General features: G+C 40.6%; 1 protein-coding gene across 2 annotated transcripts in view; it reads right to left on the bottom strand.

The window, feature by feature from the left end:
- Positions 1 to 3,293: 3,293 nt before the first annotated feature.
- DPP4 (dipeptidyl peptidase 4) overlaps positions 3,294 to 21,236 on the bottom strand; it is a 79,185-nt gene continuing 61,242 nt past the window's right edge. For both annotated transcript variants that reach the window (XM_081242085.1, XM_081242086.1), the window contains exons 21-26: positions 20,195 to 20,249; positions 19,467 to 19,566; positions 16,664 to 16,728; positions 6,350 to 6,422; positions 6,012 to 6,085; positions 3,294 to 4,410 (exon numbers count right to left, since the gene is read on the bottom strand). In XM_081242085.1, coding sequence (XP_081098211.1) covers positions 4,309 to 4,410; positions 6,012 to 6,085; positions 6,350 to 6,422; positions 16,664 to 16,728; positions 19,467 to 19,566; positions 20,195 to 20,249 — 469 coding nt within the window. In that variant the 3' untranslated portion in view covers positions 3,294 to 4,308. The remainder of the gene's footprint in view (positions 4,411 to 6,011; positions 6,086 to 6,349; positions 6,423 to 16,663; positions 16,729 to 19,466; positions 19,567 to 20,194; positions 20,250 to 21,236) is intronic.

The following is a 21,236-nucleotide window of genomic DNA, read 5'->3' as shown; positions in this document are numbered from 1 at the left end:
ACCACCCTCCCCCTGCTCACCTTTTCATCCCACTTATCTCATCCATCCATAGACTTAGCTTTAGATCTAGGAACTTTTACCTTCAAGCGTGTGTAGAGTCATAGATTTCTTCCATTTGTTTATAAGCTCCTTAAAGGTAAGGATAGTGTTTTATCCCTTCTTTGTAACTCTCCGGAGCCTAGTTCTTTCTGTGCTTTGCTGTTTATTCAGCCAGCAAAGGCTGTAGACAGAATCGTAAGTAAAATATATCGAAGATGTGGCCTCTCAGTTTATTAAGAATCATTAAGGATCCAGAAAGGATTCTCACTGACATGGCAGCATTGGAACAAAAGCAAAAGCTTACTGAGCACCTTCGTATGCCCAAAACGTGCAGACACAAGACGCCTAAGGGGAGAACTGGTGTAACCCATGGAATCAAACCAGGCATGGTGTATAAACCTCCACAGCAATGCAACAGGTATGGGAGGTAGGTATTTTGGTATCTCTTTCAAATGAAGTAACTGGAGTTCAAGGAGGCTAAACAATGTTATTTAAAATGTTCCTCACTGTGAGTGTCGATGCTGAGATTCTAACCCACGTCCTCCTAGCCTCGGCTGCAGTGCGCTGACTGTCCAGCAGGAGGCAAGATGTGGCCGCCTTCCTCCTTAAACAGGCAGTCATTCTGGCTCATGCAACCAGAATTGGGTTGAGTAATATTTCTTCTCAGTATGTTACATTTTCTTTGTCACTCATCCTTCTGTGATTAACACTAGAAACCAAACCTACTCAATGAAATACTATTTTTGCTCACAAGTCACAAATACCATGACTTTGGATAGGAAAAACTAATTGGAACAATTAGAGTTTTTGTTGTTTGATGGGTCACACTTTTCACCATACATGCATTTTAAATAATCTGACAAACTTGGGGGTGACTGTTCAGATGAAAGATTATTTAGGATAAGAATTTTGACTGAGTTTGCTGGAGTTCAATTCCAGAAAATACACCCTTCTCAATTTGGCAGTAAGAAAATTATCTTTCTTTTTATTAATTCAAAGCCTTGAGTTTAAATGTTAATAGTGTCAGAGAAAGGTGACATTCAGAGAGATGATACATTTCTACTGAGCATGACATTGGTCTTATTAATCCCATGCTCTGAGCTTTTCTTAAGGGTAGTGACGTTATGCTTTATTACCCACATTCATCTCTCATTCTGAACCATCCGTGTCCCTCAGACATCCTGAATACACACTCCAGATCTTTCAGGAAGTATGTAATACCGTTCTCGGACACTGCTGTCACAAAGTTGGAAGAACAAAATTCTCTTACTTTACTCTGAAAAAAACCCATTCTTCTGTTTTGGTGTTGTTTTTCATTTAGAGCTTATTGAATCTTAAATATTGTACAAATCTAATAGTTTTATAAATTGGAATTCTCACATCAACTTAGAGCAAAAGCAACAAATGCCAAGTGGTGAAACTACTAGCCTCAGTGACCACCTGTGAATATAAAACACTCAGAATGACATACAGCCTGATGTGATCATTGATCTTCATGGTGGTGGCCTTGAGTCATCAAAATGCATTGAATTACGGTCTATGCCGGTTATTTAAGAAAGCATGGAGATATGTAATCATTTCTGGCAAGATTTCCAATTTTAAAAAGTTCAAAAATAATTTATAAAGTGATTTTCTAAAAATCTTGATCAAAACTTTAAAAAGAAACACTGTATCCGTAGAAGAGATGTGACAATTTCTCCTTTCCTTTGGCGCGTGTGTTCCCGGGCACCGGTGCACTCTAACAGGTTGTTTACGAAAGGATCTTAGCATCCAGGTGCCTGGTGAGGCTGCGACAGTCAAAGGCAGGCAAGTCTGCACATCCTACTGGTATTACTAGTTCCTGTGTGTTTCAAACCTACCCTCAGACTAAGTCTATCTCGAATTTGTCAATTTAACTTACTTCCTCAATAAACTAATTTAAAACTCTTACTGGAGAGTAAAACTTGTCCTATGAGGGTCAGATGAAATTTACTTTAACTTCAGTCACATTCTCACCATTTGCAACCCTCATTATGTGAAAAATACGTGCTGGGATTTTTTTTTATTACCTCTGGGCTCCAGAGAAAACATTGGGCACGTTTTGAAACTAAAGAAACAATAAATTCATACAGTTTTGACATTGTACAATAGTTGTACAATATCAGATATTATATAATCCTCTTAATATCTGTATAGTATCTGATATTGTACAACATCTACTGTTGTAAAATTGCCTTATTAATATCTGAACAATACCTGATATTGCACAATGTCTGGTTTCAATTAAGACAAAAGGAGAATTTTTACTTAATTTGCTTTATGATTACTAATTCAATCCAGAATGTGAACATATGACCTATGATTACTGTTTCTGGATATAGAACTCCGTAAAGATTGGTCCAGCTACTCACAGTGATTGCACTCTGTTATTAGAATTATGACAAGAGCCCTATAGGGTTTGAAGGTTGGCTTATGGCTCCAATGAATGAATGATATTTGAGACTTAATTAAGGCTTATGGTTCCAATGAATGAATGATATTTTGAGACTTAATTACTCGACGCCATGCGCTGAAAATACAGTTGAAACAATTTCACAATGTTCTGTTCATTCCTATGCATGACTCACCAGTCTCATGTTGAATTGATAGATTTTTTCCAATTCTTCCATTTTTAGATTTTTATGCTGTAACTCATTGTGTCTGGGACAACTTTTTCCAGCTATGTTTGAAACTATGTTTGAGTTCATAAAATCAATTTTTAAAAATAAGGCCATTTTGCAAATAATTGAACAAAAATATTATGTGTCCTCAGTTATCTCAGCATCTTAAATGCATGGTTTCATTAATATAGTTATATCAACCAAAAATAATTAAACACTTAAGTTGTTGACTTTTTTTTTTTTAACTTCTACTGAGCCATCTGGGCTACCAAGATGATACTGTCGAGATTATCTGATATTATGAGCCTCATCGTAGTTCCCCGGAATAAAATGATATAGTATGTATTATATAAATAACCCAAACTATTTTGAGTTGATTTTTCAAAAGCTTATATATATGTATGATAACAGTAATTGTATATGTATTAGATAAAATCGCTATGAATTGCTTAATTTAACACATTTCTATGTATCTATTTCTTACAAAAACTGAACCCTCTCCATGTTTACGAGGCAGTTTGGGATAACAAGCAAAATAAACAAGAGCCTTTCTGAGTAAGCGTGTCCATATGCCAATGCAGTTTAGGTCTGATTCAAGACACAGAACTCATTACCTCTGAAAAAATGAAGGCACATTTATTACTGACCAGGAGAAATTCCACCGTATGTAGAATGGGAATCATATTACACACATTTGTAGCTAATTTTCAGTTTTTAAAAACAAGTTCAAGGAAGTTAAAATATTCTTTTAATTAGATGCTCAAAGAAATGAAATAAGAAAAACTGATGCAAAGACTCCTTCAAGTTAGGATTTGCAATACAAATATTTTCATCTCTTAACAGGGCAAGCTGATGTGTTCACATCTCCGTTCCAAGCTGCCTCTCTCACTAGGAAACATCAGTATTTTTAAAGCACATTTACAATGCTTTCCCATCACCCTTGCTGTGTTTTTGTAGCACCTATAGCCATAACTGGCACCTGGGGGCCCTGCATTGTTGGCAGTTTCTCTCTCATTTCTTTGGAGTCTATTCAACTGCTGTGGTTTTATTCAGAAGTCAGTGCTTTTGCATATATGATTTCCTGAGACTGTTTGAATAGTCTTTCTCAGAAAACTGTGCCAGTCTGGCTGTGAACAGCTCTTCGAGGAGCTGAGAGCAGCCTGGTCGGGTCAGCAGGCTTGGACTGGGGTTCACAGCCTCGCCCTGCCAGCTTCTCTCCCTACCCCCTCTTTTCTTACCCCTGCCTCAGTGACATCATGGCCCACATCCTGCCATTCCTTCCAAGAAGAGAACAAGTCTAGTCCAGTTAGAAAAAAATGCTGCCCAGGGAACCTCTGCAAAGCTCCCATAAAAACCATTCTTATTTGTTGTTTCACTAACTGATATGGAAGTGATTTTAAATAATAAACAAAACCAGACTGAATAATTCAAACTTCCGTAAGGTAATAATCTGTTGCGAAGACAGAAGTCCCTACTTCGGGTTATAGATAAGAAATTGGGAACAAAGGTAACCTTACATTTCTTGATTTGAGTGTATTTTTTAACATCATCATCTTGATGGTGCAGTTTTGAGATAATGAGAGCGAAAGTGGCTTTTCAGAAGCTTTAAATGGCATGCTGTTCCAAGGTGCTAAGGTAGAGAGAAGCATTGCTTTAGGAAGTGGCTCATGTGGGTGTATATGTGTTGGTGTGCTGTGCTACTGGCGATCGCATGGTCTTCATCTGTATACCACTGGAGAGAGAAAAAGAAAGATCAGAATTAGGTAGTCAGTTGTCTTTTTTTTTTTTTTTTAACCCAAGTGAGTTCTCATGAGCATACATGGAATAACACAGGATGTTTTAATTCTTCAATCAGTTTATAAACTGAAATGTGATCAAAGAGGGTTTCTCATTTCCTCCCAGAGCTTTTCCAGGGCATGTAGTTCTGTCCTGCAGGAGTCTCTGATCGTCCTTTGCAGGTGCTGAGACAACTCACTGTGAATTTGGCTTCACTGCATAGTGCTTTAAGGATATGTATAATTAAAATATCCAAGTCCATTTTCAAATTTGACTCAAAGGACACTTAGAAACACATCATGCATAGCAGGGAATGTTTATCCTGTAAAGCCCACTTTAATTAAGTGTTTTCAGCTGTTAAATTTCTCCTACACTGCAGTAAGATAAACTATTAAAATAAATGAGTTTTTAGAAAGCCATTTTTCCTAATATATATCACTAAGGCACTAGAAAAAATGTATTTCAATATTCCATATACATGTTTAGCATAACATATGAAGTCAAAAGTCAAATGTATTATTTGCAAACACTTTTTCACTGGAATTTCACTGGAATCTCTTATCTGCATGTCTGACATTTATGTAGGATGAGTTGATGACCTGAGGCAAAAATTTATCAACTCATCCCACCACGTGAAACAAGTAGGAAGTCACTGCCAGGCAAACATATATTATGGAGACATAAATTACCTTTCAAAAATGGCTTAAAGTATCACGTCTTTTCTTTGAACAGTGGAAGGATACACCTCAACCTCATAAGAATCTAACCCCCAAAATATATGCCAGGTTTTGTGGTATCAAATGACTGTCCCACTTTTACACAGTAGGCGCTGTTTGAACTGAGCACGGAGCAAAGTGTGTACGTTAAAAGAGAGTGAGGGAAAGCAGGCTTTTTAAGCTAAATCAGACAAGAAAGGACTCAACACAAAAATATTTAGTGCAACACACACATATATATAATCTTTTTTCTTCTTAATCTGAAAAGGTCCAGTGCATAAAATGAATTTAACTTAATACCTAGAAACATCCTCTGAGCAGGCAACAACAGCTCTAGCCATTTCCGACTTTATAAAACCGGCCTAATTGTTTATAACCTGTGGTGTTCAACAAAAGATAACATGGAAGTTGCAAAAACTGAAGCGCACTGATTACTGATACCCCACTGTTGTTAGAAGAGCTAGTAACACATCCTAGAGATGGATTTGCATATTTGACCTGAGCTATTATCATGCTGGTTTCACTTTAGAATTACTCTGCCACAGGTTCACTGGGTAAGTGATTAATTTTTAATCAAAATAGGGAGAGACGGGACAATCACAGGACTAGGGTTTTGACCCTCTCAGGATAGGCAGTATTGTGCTTCTCAACCCCCAATTGTATGATATTGAACGTGACTCTTTATGACTCAAGGATATCACTTCTTCAACTTCTCATTGGAAAAATGACTCCTTTTGCTTCCGTCCCTGTCTCCTGGAACCTCTGTGAGGAGAAGTAGTTCCAAGAGGGGAACCAGACCCCACCAGGAAGTTCCCTCCCCTTGCAGGAAGCTTTGCTATACCATTGACTGGAAATCCACTCCAGCATCCACCAGGGCTTTGGAGATCTGAGCTGACTGTTGAAAGTGAACGTTATCTGCAGGGAGAGAAAGGAAACATAAAGTAACTAAAAGCCGCTCCACTTTTCTGGTAGGAAGGGTGGGAAAGGCACAAGAAGAAAGGGACGGTTTGAAGTTCTAGGATTCAGCATCCCATTTAGGCCAAGACAAGTGAGTTGTGGAAAGCAACACTGTTTTATTGAAGTAAATGTAACAGTCTTGCCCCTCATGCTTTTGTTTTGTCAGTAGTGAAATTGCAAACCTGTCTGTGATACTAAAAAGTCTAATTAACTGAAACTCACCATCTGCTGTTCCATGAATAAGGAGGTACTCAACTTGTTTAAAATTTTCAGCTCTGCTCATGACTGTTGAATTCTGGAATTGGGAAAAAGAATGTCATTATTCAAAAAAAGATCTGCCATAAACTGATTTTTCACTTCAGTTTACAAAATAAAATGTTTTCAGCTGGGGCCCCCTTTGATACAAAATATAGCAAACCGATATTCAAGCAAATGCTGTCTCCATGCATGGCAGAATGTACAGCATGCCCTGTCCCTGTGAGACAGGACAGGAAAGGGAGGATGCCACATCTTCCCTGCACATGCAGAAGAGGGCATCTGCCCCCCAGGCTGCATGCGAAACCCCTTGAGTTCCAGATCCCAGATTGGCTGTGTCCTATGCATTAGCACAGGGCAGAGTCTCATATTAGCAATGTATGTTCCATGGGCTTATGCTGTAGTTCAGCCAAAAAGTGTATTGCCATGGCAACCATGTGTCACATGGTGCCATACATGCTACATTTCAAAGAGCCTGTACATAGCATTTGCAACTAAACATACTCTGCAATATGTCATATGAACTTTGGTCCACATTGCTAGGCTCCGAATGAGAAGCAAGTATTACCTTTTTTGGAACAGATGTTTAAAACCTAGGCAAATGTAACATATGGGAGGGGAAAGGGGTGAAAAAGATCAAGTATGGCCTTAGAAAATCAGTGGGTGGTTGTTGTCTGCCTCATTCTGCATTGAGGAAAGTGCTGCTTTTGGATCAAGCCAGGGCATTAGGAGAAAAAACTGGGAGGTCAGGTTTTTGAAGGCTGTTTAATGACCTTGGACAGGTAGGACTTCTAGAATGAGGGTGGAAGGAGTCTTTGGTGGAAAAGCTTTGAAAGTATAGAACTAGTCATCTGATCTTAATTTGGAGATGTTTGCAGAGTTGGGATGAAGGTAAGAATGTCATAGACATTGTAGCAACTTTGGGAAGGGGTGAGCGGGACTCTGCTTCTATTGCTGGGCAGAGGAAGGGCCAGTAGCCTCCCTATGGGTTTAAAATCAGCCAGCTTATCCTGCAGCATCTTGGTGAATCAAAGTCAACTTTATGAGAGGCAAGGTTTGTGTTTTACAGATATCTTTGTAGCTAATATCAGCTTAATATTTTGATGGGAACCCTGAAGGTCTGGCTGGAAGGGGATGGGGCTAAGGTCCCAACGTTTGTATTCTAGCCCCAGCTTCAATATCAGAGAGCGGCGCACCTAGAGACATGCTGCTGAGTGTTGTTTTCTTTGAAATGGGAGGAAGATTAACTCCTCTTGCTCTCACTGAAACAGAAATCAAGAGACATGGCTTTTTTTAAGGTTAAATTACAGTGATGTGAGGATGGTGTGACACAGTGTTTCTGGAAAAAAGACATTCTGTCTACAACTTTCAGGACAAAGTCACCCAACATATTTGTGCTGACTGAGGCTATCAAGGTGATCTTCTCCTGGAAAGCTTAGAGCAAAGGCCCTCCTACTCCTGTGCAGGCTGGGTCCCAGTTGTCCTGACCATATGGCATTTCTGACCCAAATTGAGAATTTACCCACGAACTTTCAGAATAAATGCCTAGGACTCATTAAAAGTCACACTTCTATTTTACTTTAAGAAACGTGTTATCTGGTGAGATGTCCCAGATGAATCCACCCATCCATCCATCCATCCATCCATCCATCCATCCATCCATCCATCCCAACATTATACTCCATTCATTCTTCCATCCATTCATTTTTTCAAGTCGATCAATATTTATTTGTCATATACCCAACTAAACAATAAGATCCATGAGAAGAGGAATTTATATTGTTCATTACTCTATCCTGAGCATTTAATAGAGAGCTAAATATCAATTAAAGGAATAAACCAAAGAAATGTAGGCACTTATATTGTACTCTTCTCTATATTCGGTCCTAGTTTTGCAGAGGCAAGTGGGAACAGCTAAGGGAGGTGGAATAAAATATTCTCATTCTGAAATTTACCAAGATATGTTTTGCCCACTTTCAATCCATACACCATGCCATTAGTAGTAAGAGCTGATACTTATTGTGTACTCTGTGCCAGTCACTCTGCTAAGCATCTTAAAGGATTTATAAAAGCACTGTTCTATTTAATCCTCATGACATTCCTGCAACATAGGTCTATAGCAATCCCACTTCTACACAGAGACAATAAAGTACACCAGGTTACATCAGGAAGAAGTCGGACCTGGACACAAAGTCTGATGGCAGGACCTCTTTTACCTCCTATGCTGCACTGAATCTCCACTAAAATTCCCAGCTGCTCATGATGTGGTCTTCCAGCAAAGATACAGGGAGAAAGAAATTGTTACTGAACTGTTCTGGGATTTGCAGTACACAAACACACTGGGTGTTCTTTGCCCCCTGCGTTCTCATGCCTTCTTAGAGTGAATTCATTGGAAGAGAGCTGGCTCGCACAGACCTTCGAGACTTGTGAGGCGTTTTGGACTGTGTGGTTGATGCAGAACCTAATGAAGCAACAGAACCCTGAGCGATGAGCTGCCCTGGGGAGAGGAAAGGGCCAAAATCAATCTCCCAAAAGGCCAGTGTAGGATTCAAAGCTGGCAACAGCAGAGGCTGGGGCTGAGCCACCAACAGTGAACACTGCCAGTCTGAGCCCCAGACCCGGCGCCCTCATCCGGGTCCTCCTGCACCAACCTTTCTGCGGCTACACGGCTGCCTCCTCCACCTTGTTTCTCCCTACAAGAAAACCAGCCCTACGCGTGCCTAAGATAGTCAACTTTAAGCACCTAGACGTGGCCCAAATATCCAGCTGTGTCACCTCCCCTCCCCTCCAAAAGCCTCTCGGGCCTTCCTTGCGTGGCAGAGTGCACAGCAAAAGCTGCTCCACGACCTCCCTGAGCCATGAGACTGAGAAATGTCACTGAAACATAGAGTAATAGTTAGGAGACATATAAATACGCAGGACAGTTAGCAAGGAATGTGATAACTACTGGAGTTTGGACCAAAACAGTTTCTGGCTGCCTTTTTTTTCTTAAATGGAGTGAATACAGGCTGAAAGAAGACAATTTTTATAAACAAGTAAAACCCTGAGCCTAAGATAAATGTTGTGATGTACACACTGTAGCTGTGATGAACTAGACATGGTGAGAAATGCAACATACTGAGAAAAAGACGAAAACTGTGATAAAAGTGTCATGATGCAAATTGTTTTACATTAACAATATTACACTACAAAGAAAGAAAGACAAATACTTTAATGCAGCAAGGGAAAAATAAAACAAAAGCTTCCCCTGCAACCACAAGATAAGTGTGTCATTTCCAATGCACGTGTCCCCCTGCTCGCTGGGAGTTGCGTCAAGAGGGACCTTGCAGTGCACGGGAGCCAGGCAGCCTCAGGCGTGCACCCATTTCAGGGCTCGCAGGCTCCTGAGAACGTTTTGCCCTCCTGGAAAGATGCAGCTGTGTCACCTTGCCTCTGGAACCACCAATCATTCCCTACTAGACTGAGCATCCTGGCTTCTCAATCGAGAGAGACTCTTGACAGTCCGCTGTATGGCACACTTTAACCCATGAAAGGCAGCCAAAGTCAGTGAAAGAAATGCATGCACTCAGTTAAGGGAGAATTAATGACCAGAAATAATTCAATTGTGCTATTTCAACCCACCAAAACAGGATAATCCCCATTTGCCTATCGATGGAAACAGAAATAAAAAAGGAAATGGATGACTAAGTTAGAAGCCGAATAGTCTGTCACCAGCTCCTAAAAAGGAAGTTTAGAGTGATAAATGGGCAAGGATGCAATGGTGGTGCAGTTGGCACTCTCCCGAGGCTAGAAACTTCCGGAGAGCCCCGCTGCCAGCAACAGCCTGGCAAAGTGAAGTGGGAAGGATGGGTCCAGTGGCAGTGCTGATCCACAGCATCTCTGCAAGGAGCTTTTCCTTCAAGCCCCAAGAAGAACCATCTGTAGCTGCTCGTTGGATCATGCTGGTTCCTCAGTTACCTTCCAGCAAATAAATCTTTGTATTTTTGAAATAAAAGAGAGAGTTGATAAGAGTGGGGAAGTACTGTGAGAAACAGAAGGTCTGACAATTTTTAAGCTACCCCTTGCGCCATCCAGGAACCATACGGACAATTTGCTTCCTGAGAATAATGGTGGCAGCCTCCATGTTTTTGTAAGCTTATTTCATGGCAGGCATAGGTGTCTCATTTAATCCTTTCAATAATCCCATGAGGTAGCTCTGATTCTCCCCATTATTCAGATGAGGAAACAGAGGTTCAGAGGGGTTTAGTAACCTCTCCTAGCTAATAGGTGGTGGAAACAGAATTTTAGCACAGGTCACACTCAAAAGTCCATGCCTCTTAACATCATATTCTAGTGTCCCTCCACTTCACAGCCAAACAACGCATTGTCATTTCCAAGCTCTGGTAGAAAAAGCAAACAGCCACAGGTGTAATGGACACCCTATCACTTCAGTGAAACAGTACCCCGAGTGTACTGACTTGCTCTGTGCATTCTCCCACTTGTGACCAAAGCCTCATAAATAATATTAAGTGAGGCTGTTTGGGGAAGCACCATTAGTGCCACAACAGAGGCCACAGAAAATGTTTAAGGGAAATTAATTCAACCCACCACAGCAGATGTTTTACTTGTCCGTATCCATCAAACAACTGTACCGGTGAGATGCCAAGGAAAGAGCTCCCATCCGCCTACAGGGGGCCCTACCTCAGGCCTCACCCAGCAACACTGGCTTCTTTAAAGATCACACAGCAGTCAACATTTTATCAGCACTCAACAAACAAGTTAAGGTTTGGCTTAAATCTGAAGGTCTCTCTCCCTTTGGCATATTCTAGGATAATAGAACAAATGTCAAATCAGTACAAGATGGCATATTTACAAAATTGCACCCTGTTTTGCATAACCTAACGATGCAGCAGTTCTTAAGGATTGAACATTTCAAATCTGCTAGCAGAAGACTGCCAAATCTATGACTGTTTCGTACACTTGCCAAAAGCCTATCAAATTCTGAGCAAAATGCAAAATAAATCTCCTCTACAAGTTAAATCAGTCCCTTCTGTGTGTTCCAGGCTGCCCTCTTCTCTTGGCAACGAGGCTCAGGCCTTGGGCCCCGTTTCTCTTGCCCTTGATCTGACGCTGCTCTCTGGAAGTCCATTCCCTCCCTGGTCTCCCATCCTGCCTTATTAGCCACCATTTGGCCTGCTCCTCCCACATCCCTGCTCTGTGTTATCCCTCGGTTCACCCAACCTGCTTCACAGATCCCCAGAAAACCAGCTCTGCTTGCTGCCACTCATGTGTCTACTGTGCTCCCCTGCCTCGTCGGTCCCTCTGGCAGCCTGTGGAGAGCACCTACGCTCTTCCACTGCATCTCCCAGAAGTCTTCCTTAACTGGCTCCAGATAAGTGCCCTCTCCCTTTCCTACCCCTCAGTAGCTACATCTTATATAACTTTTTGTGCCTCCGTTTCTGGGTCAATAAAATGGAGATAATTAGAGCACTTATCTCAGAGAATCTGAGGGAGAACTGAGCCTAATAACCCATGGAAAGAGCTTAGAACAGTGTCTGGCCATAGAAGCAAGCACTTACTAAGTGAATTTAAAAAATGAATGAAATAAATGAAACCAGATCCCCCCAACTGGTTGAGAGGAGTGGGGAGAGGTGAAACCCTAACTTCTCAGCCACTTCCCTTCCCTCCCTACATGCTCAGAAGGCACAGAATTCCTGGGGCTCCAGAGTCACAATTTGGAACTACTGGTCTTTTCCATACATACTGGGCACTTTGTCATGTTCAAGTTCATGCTTTCTTACTACTCTCTTTTGTTTTTTTAAAAAATTTATTTATTATTATTTTTTTTGGCTGTGTTGGGTCTTCGTTTCTGTGCGAGGGCTTTCTCTAGTTGCGGGGAGTGGGGGCCACTCTTCATCGTGGAGCGCGGGCCTCTCACTATCGCGCGCCTCTCTTGTTGCGGAGCACAGGCTCCAGATGAGCAGGCTCAGTAGTTGTGGCTCACGGGCCCAGGTGCTCTGCGGCATGTGGGATCTTCCCAGACCAGGGCTCGAACCCATGTCCCCTGCATTGGCAGGCAGATTCTCCACCACTGTGCCACCAGGGAAACCCTATTACTACTCTCTTTTATTTCTCTTCAAAAATTTTGCCTGTATGTTTTGTCTCACCAACGAGGTAATAAACTTCTGAACAACTAAAACACCAGGCACCTTGAATGGGTGGATGAAAGTCTACCAGGTGTTATTTTTTTTTTTTTTTTTTACAGGTTTGACTAAAAGACCTGTGATTGACCAAGAGACCATTCATCAATGTTAGTCAGGAACCCACTCCTCAAGGTGCGACCACGGTTGCTATCTGCTTATCGCTATTGGGGGTGAAGGCTGTCTCGTCTATCTGATTCTTTTGCTCAAATCTGTCGCCATTTCTGTCGGCTGTGGACTGAGACTCGGACTGAGACTCACGGCAGTGAGTCTGCTTATACTTCTTATTAGCTACACTGTCATCCCTCCACTCTGCCTGCCTACTTAGAGCTTCTGGGACCAGCTTCTTGGAGTTTCAGGGAGATGAACAGCTTCCTTCCTCTTTGAGTCCCTGGTATCCTTTCAACGTGCTCCTGCCCTACCACTCGGCAGTGGGTAGGTGACTATCTACAAAAAGAGTCTTATGGAGTCACTGTTTGTGTCACTGCATTGGGTCCAAGCCTTAGTCCCAGGGTCTCCTAATTTATATGGCAGCATTGTGAGAATAGGAAAAGGCCCTCCTTCCGGTTAGATGCAGCCTCAGAGGTGCACACCTTAGAGAATGAAGCATAGACCAGCTTCCAGCAGTGCACAAGCTGAACAACTATACATGACATCCCTGCCTGTTCCATTTGCATATATAAATGGTTCCTTCAACTTCCTTTCCTAAATAGTAAGTAGGACCTTTATTTCACAAAATGTGCTTCTCTTGGTGTGCTTGTCTAAACTCTTTCAAATCTGGGTCATCAGTGACTTAAAAATGAATCCTCTCCTCATTTGAATTTTATTAAAACTTACATTCTCTTCCAAAGGCTGTAATTCTGGCTACTGATAATGACTCTATAGCTGAAAAGGTGTACAACGATCACAGGACCTTGCTTATTACACACTTCGATCATTCCTATCCTGGATGTGCTGAAGAAAGTCAATAGTCTAGACTACCTGGGACTCATTTTCAAACTATTTCCTCCTGACCTACGGAAATGCACAGAGCAGCGAAAGCCAGTAAGGAATTGTCTCCTTTGTCTTTTCCAAGAGGACAGAAGGAGGGAGGGAGAGAAGGAGAGAGAAAGGGAGGAAATAAAAACAACCTGGGAAAGAGAAGTAAAAGAAGACAGGGGTCCAGAGGGGCAGCTGGGGCCTTGGAGGAAAATAGAATCTTTGAATGTATTCCTGCCAGAGACAAAAGCACAGGCTCATTTAAAAAACAAAGGAAGGCAGCTTTATTCTAAAGCCTGCTGTGCACCAAATATAGGTACTTAGATTCAGTTCTCCACTTTCTGAGGATGCAACTTACAGGGAGGAAACAATACAGTGAGTGCATTTGCCTCACTTTCTCCTACCCACCTTAACTGTCGCCCACCCAAATAATTCCTCTGAGTAACACATTGGGAACCTTTAGCTCTCTGGTACTGGCAGTTTTAATGTGTCCATTGCCAGCAATGAATTTTGTGCCAAGAAAACCCGACTCCTGGCGTGGAAGGATTAAACAGTCCTCGGGTGCCATCTGTGCAGTGAAGTGAGACAGTGACTTTGTGCTCCCAGTGTTCGTGTATTGCCATCGGTAGGAGGAAGTGACTTCTATTTACATGACTACCTCATGCAGAGAACATCTAAGGGGAGAGATGAAAATGGCCACCTCAGTGGGCGGTAGAGTTGGAGAAGAGGGGGATGTGTGTGGGAAGGAGAAGCCTATGGCAAAATCTGGAGAAAGATACAGGTTGACATGGCAGATTAAAACTAATTATCCTCTAGGGGGAGGGCTGGTTGAAGAGGAAACACCCTGTTGGCTGATGTTCTTGAAGTGCAGTAGGGTAGGTGCCACGGCCTTCCTCGGATGTCAAGGTTTAGACTTGACTCTGTGCTTTTAGGTTCAAAGACTTTCAAAATGGGATTTTTAAAATGAACTTTTGACTCATCATCCACCAGGTTCTAGAGTCAGGATGAGGGTCCCGGGCAGTACACCTCTGATGTTTTGGGAGTTTTTAGTACTTTAGGATATTTGAGAATACCCTTTAGCCATGCCCCAAATATGGCACACCACAGGAGGGATCCTGGTCGGGTCACTAGCAAGAAAATTCCAGCTGTAAAATGAGAGAAATTATGGAGACATACAATTTTTATCACAATGTTTCCCTTCCAAAAGTTTTAAAATTAAATCAAAAAAAGGTTTTAAGGTTTCTATTTCATACTGGGTGATCCAAAGAATACAATGTTGAGCAAAGCCTTGAATGACTAATAATACTGCAGAGGGGAAAAAGGAGTACAAACTAACTATGGGTCCAAGATGGATAAATTGAGGATTAAAGATATACAAGGAAAATGTCATGGGAGTCAAGAGAGAATGCTAGTCCTCTGGGCGAGCAGGACAAGTTTCCTAGTGGATGAAGACAGAGGGGGAATGACATTCCAGGTCGAGTAACAGAGGACAAAGGCACAAAAGGGAAAAGCCCAGAAATATTCAGAGAACACTGAGCATTCCAGGTAGACTGGGCCATTCTAAGAAAGGTGTTGAACACCTGGTTAAAGAATGAGGGCTGGACTAGTTGAGTGCACAGGAAAAGTCCATGAAAGTGTTACGGGTGAGGGTTAACCTCCCACCTCTGTGTGGTACAGGCTGGAGTGCAGAGAGATAAGCTAAGGGGGGACCCATGGGGTTACTGTTGTAAAAAGAGGTAGTCATGTGACAGCAGCAATGTGGTTACGGAGCAAGGAAAGGATGTCTAAAGCAGCTTATTGGATGTGGAGGAGAAAGAATGGGAAAAACTGAGTCCAAAGTATCATGTGGGACACTCAGCAGAAATAAGGACAACCTGATTACAGGACTGCTTTGTAGGGGAAGATGATTGGTACATCACACTTTACAGGTTGTTACTTTTCTACCTTGACTGAAAAACAGAGATGAAAACACACACACACCCAGGCACAAACACAAGCATACACCTCCCCGCCCCTCCCCCACAAGCCTTGCTAAATAAAACTGAAAGGAAGAGGTAAAACTAAACTGTCTGTACATATCTTGCAAAAGTAGAAATTTTATTTGCATTTTCTTGTGCTTTGATCAAATGGCTTCAGAACCCATAATAATGATGACATCTTACAAAAATGTACAAATATGGCTCAGAGCGATGTATGAATAGGGGGCCCAAGCATTGAGAGCTGTGGCACAGATGAGGAGAAATTGTGGTCTTAAATTGTATGGGTTATTGTTTTCTTTTTATCCTGGGAGGAGTTCTGAATATCCTCCGGAGAACGTAGACATCAGATGATTGACCTTGTCATCTGTAAGTTTCAGGGTTTTCAATTTACGTGACAGAATCAGGAAAGTTGTTTTTTTTTCTGGTTGGGGGGCAGTGTGCTAGAAGGGTCGCTAGTACTTTGGCTGATACTTCCAGCTGCAGCAGGCTGCCACCAAAGAGAGGACCCTGGCTTTGCAGTGGCACCCACACTAGCACACAGGGGTCGCCAATGATGGCTACACCCAGACCATATTTCAGATGCTATAGCTCATCTGCACAGCAACCTGCCCACTGCCTCTTCCATCAGGCAACCAGCCTGTGGATGCTATTCAGTAATTTGGGTTCAAGGGCTTTTCAGAGTATTACCCTCCTGTACCTACACCTTGTGTGAAAGAAACTGTACATATTTGGCTATGAATAAGAAAATTATAGGCTTGTACATACAACTTAATTATGATAATACCATAAGAAATTTTAATATGTAGTTAAAGGTTTAGAGAGTCTTCTGGGCTCTAAAGGAATACGTTGAATTTGACATGTTTTCTGAACTGAAATTTTTATAATTAAAGTAATTATCTGGTATTGCTTTGTATTTCCAAATGAATGCATATTGTGACCTATATAGCATACGATAAAGGCTGTAATTATGCAGAATATAGTACAGGAAGCTATTGGAGTATCTCTAAACCACCTGTGTTATTTCCTTTTAACAAGAATTTCATTGGAAATAAAAAATATATATTTTCTGGAATAGATACACTTAAAAATGTTCTTATACTACTTATAAATAGGTTATAAAATGGATCTAGTTCACCATCTCTTACCCTGTAATGGTCAAGGTTGTCTTCTGGAGTTGGAAGACCCATGTAACGTTCTGTGTACACTGAGTCTGTGATGGAGAAAAGAAAAAAACTTAATTCATACAATAAAAACGTTTTTCCCTTTTTTGGGGGTTACTTTATATGCTTTCATATTCTTTACTTGTGCCAAGGTCTATAGTGTTATCCTCAGAAGTATCTCCTCCAGATCATCTCTACTTGGCTTTTTAAAACAGCCAGACTCCTGCCTTTCCATACTCAGCCCTATAGCCCATTCCCTTTTGGGAATTCCTGTGAGGGCAGAGGGAGATCAAACCAGGTGATCTAAATCCTAATCAACAACCCGCCTGCAGAAAAGTCAAATGGGAAGTGCTAAGTGCTAAGGACTCTACATTATCTTCTGACCCTCTCAAAGATCTTGATTAGCAAGTCACGTAATGTCTCAATTGTCTTGAATTTCTTGGTCCTGACATCAGTTAGTATATGCTCTACTTTAGGGTACTCTCTTTCCTACTGGAAACTCCTCATAATTTTCAATTACTAGTTGCTTACTTAAATCGTATATTTTTTTGGTGGGGGGGAGACAGCTCAAAAGGAAAGAATTCAGTTATCATTTATTTGCTGTAAAACCCTATAACGGCTCAGCTGCTCCATCATAATGCAAGTTAAACAACTGTTTTCTCTCATTTTGAGGAGAGGCCTCAATTCTGATGTTATAACTATTGAGTATCGAGAAACAGATTATATTAGTATCTGTGCTGAAGTGACATAAGCTGTTTTATCTATAGATATGGCAGAAAACCTATGCATTGTTGGTTTGGTTATTTTGGATATTTAAACATATTTTTGACCTAATTTTAAAAAATTAAATCATATATCAAATGTATGTGTGTGTGTATATATATATGTGTGTGTATATATGTATTTCCTAAAATATCAGTGAGAAAATTTACTGTGGCTGAACTCCAATATAACTTTAAAAATCTGAAATAACTGTTTTTGAAACATGACCAGGTTACAGTAACTAAATAAGTATAATACGTTTCCATTGTGCTACATAGGTTAATGGCTTGAATTTCTTGGAGTTTCAGGGAGATGAACAGCTTCCTTCCTGTACCAGTATTTCAATATTGATTTAATTAATTATTTAGAAGAATATATCATCAAAATAACAAGCTTAAACAACATCCTAACCCTTTGTGAATGACTGGCATTGGAGATTAAAAACTACATTGATAACTAATGTTAGTTGTTCCATGTGTACTGCTCATGCTTTTCCTATGGAAACCAAAATATTTTCCTCCAAAATGAGTAACAGCAATATTTTATCATTTTGATTAAAGTGAATACAGACTACAAGCAATTTTACATATCTAGAGGACACTAATATATAAAATATAGTATCTTAAAGTACACTTTTAAAATATAAGATTTTCCTAAAATGCTCATCTTTTAACATTTAAATATGAATAACTTAGGTTATACATTTAATGGAGGGGGTGGGGGGGAATAGCTTTTAAGGGCAAAATAAAATTTTCCCCAAACAGCTACAGTTCTTCTTGTCCTAGAACATAATACCCCTTTCTTATTATGCTAACCAGGTTTACATGTGTAAGAAGGTCTCAAATTTTAAAAATACTATTTAAAAAATGCTTAGTGTTGTGGTTGTAAACTTTTAGAAGTACGTCTTGCAATACCACTTATGTACTCCTTCAATTTGATTTTTGAGTAATATTGTTCAAATTTGCACATATATAAGAATTCTAGAAAGTTCCCAAGTGTTAGGTTGGTCCATATACGTTTAATAAAGTTCTTCTTACCATTATGTAGTTCCAAACTCACAAAGACTGTTTCTATTTTATTGACCACCAGAGGTCTCCAAAAACAAGCCTTCCAATAGAACAATTAATATTAAGCAGGAAAGTATTACATGAAAGCAAATCTATTGTTTGAGGATCAGTCCTAACTATGTTCTCCAATTTTTTTTGAAACTAAAAGACAGTGTTGTGTCTTTTACACATTGGCTTCTCTTGACTTGGAGAGGCTTTAAAGAAGAGTTTTCCACAGGACTGGTACTGCAATATATTAGGACATTAAATATTTAATGAGCATATTCATTATGAATGATTCTATCCTTATACTGAATAAAGGACTTGAGATGGGGTAGGAAAAGATACAGGAAAATAATTCATCTTCTCACCAACTCTGGCTCTTCCCCCCTATCTAGTGTTTCACTGCTTACCCGCTCCCACTTGGGAATTATACCTTACATGTGTATGATAGAACAATACTTTCTCAGCAATGAACAGGATATTCTAGAATGGCTTTCACCTACTCAGAGACAGTGCAAACGAAACCCCCAGGAATTCCCCTGCCCTAGTCTCTTCTTTCCACCCAAAGTCCTACTTCTATTTGACTTTTACCTGAAGGGAAAGAGATACATACTTCTCTTATTGTTCTAATATGTGAAGCTTCAAACTCAAGTTAGAATAAAAAGAAGGAAGGGTTTATCTAAAGAATTGTAGCATTGGGGATGTTTTAAAATGTGGAAAACTGAATTTGTTGATAAGACATTTAGAAAACAGAATTGGTTGGTAACTAAACATGTTAGATGGTAGCATTTACTACCATCTAACATTGCACAATGGCAGAATAAGTGAGACTGTTTCATTACAGGTATCCATAAAGTACTTCTAAGATGAATCAGTTTATTCACTGTAGAAACACTGAAACTCAAAAAGGAATGGTTTAGTCATTGGAATGTGAAGGTTCACATGCAGTAACTCTGTACCTGGGAGTGATCACTTACCATAGTACTCCCACTTTGACACGGGCGCCACGGCTATTCCACACTTGAACACGCCACTTCCTGCTCCCAGGACCATTGAGGTTACATACCCTCCATATGACTAAGAAATGGAAACAGTTATTTTTATGGAGGTAAAGGAATTAAGGACATATGGTAAGCAAGTCACAGTTTCCACATTTCTCACATCTTTATATACTGTGCCTCTTTTGAGATAGAAAGCATGGTAGAGAAGGTTTAAATTGTCCTTAGTTGGGTAGTATCTAAAGACTATACTTTCAGAGCCCTGGTCCCTCTTCTTGGTAGGTGTAAGCGGAAAGTATTGAAAATTTGCTGGGTAGTACTAACTGAAGACAAAAAACAAACCAAAACCAAAACCAAAAAAAAACCTCCCAAAATCATAAAAGCAACAAACACTAAATCTTTACTGACTTGGACACATGAGAAAAAGTCTCCCTCCTTCCCTCTCTCCTTCTATCCTTCTTTTCCTTTATCCCTCTTTCTCTCCTTTCCTCTTTTTCTCCCTTCCTCGCCTCCCTATCCCATTGTAATAAACAAAAGTGTAAGCCTGGGGGGACTCAACGCCCAGAAATCTAAGACATTGGACCTTCTTAGATTGAAATGATTGACATGATTTTCACCTCCAAATATGTACAAACAAAAGTAAATTATCCTGCTCTGGGTTATATTCACTAAGGAAGGCATACAGATTCGTCAGCCAAACTACTCACCCAGCCCCAAATTGCAATCCGTTTGTCATCCACAAATCCCATTTTTGAAAATTGTCTAAAATACATGGAACAAGTCCACGAATTAGTATCACACTGTGTATAGAAAACTAAGATAACTGCACAAATGTGAGAAACCCTGCCATTTGTTCTCTATTTCATTCTATTAGAAACAAAGATTAATTGCTGCCAGCAATCAAATAAACACCTGAGATCGATGTCTATCATTTTTAACTTGAGCCAGATGAACAAGGTTTACTTGTGTTGGAGTCCATAAAAAATGTGTGTGTGTGTGTGTGTGTGTGTGTGTGTGTGTTTCACAGAAAACAAATCCTGGCTGTTTTTTTCACAGCTTTATATAAAAATTTGCAGCCCAGATGCACTTTTCTTTACATAATTGAATTTAAATCTCTCCAGATGTTTTACAGTTTGAGAGAGGCTGTCCCTGCAATGGAGAAGTATAGAGGTGTGTAGAACATCTGGGTAGGGCTTAGAAATGTCTCTGGGCCCCCCTACCTGAGAACTTAAACACCATTCTCTAAATACATCCCTTCTTATGATGGGTGTTGATTAGATAGCTCAGCACTATTAAATAAGAAGCAATTTTTCCTTGATGGATTAAGAAGTCTTTTTGTCACTAAATTGTGTTCAGGATTGGAATCCAGGTAAAGAAAGGAGAAAAAGGTTCTTTGCGTCTATTTCTTTCTTTCTTTTTTTTTTTTAGACCATACTTCATTCAGATTTCTTTTGCTTTTTTTTTTTTTTTTTTAATTTATGGCTGTGTTGGGTCTTCGTTTCTGTGCGAGGGCTTTCTCTAGTTGCGGCAAGTGGGGGCCACTCCTCATCGCGGTGTGCGGGCCTCTCATTATCGTGGCCTCTCTTGTTGCGGAGCACAGGCTCCAGACGCGCAGGCTCAGTAATTGTGGCTCACGGGGCTAGCTGCTTCGCGGCATGTGGGATCTTCCCAGACCAGGGCTCGAACCCATGTCCCCTGCATTGGCAGGCAGATTCTCAACCACTGCACCACCAGGGAAGCCCGCGTCTG

This window comes from Mesoplodon bidens (genome assembly GCF_964165515.1).
Source record: "Mesoplodon bidens genome assembly, chromosome: 8".
In the NCBI taxonomy this organism is placed as follows: domain Eukaryota; kingdom Metazoa; phylum Chordata; class Mammalia; order Artiodactyla; family Ziphiidae; genus Mesoplodon; species Mesoplodon bidens.
This window is presented reverse-complemented; position numbering and strand designations above follow the sequence as displayed.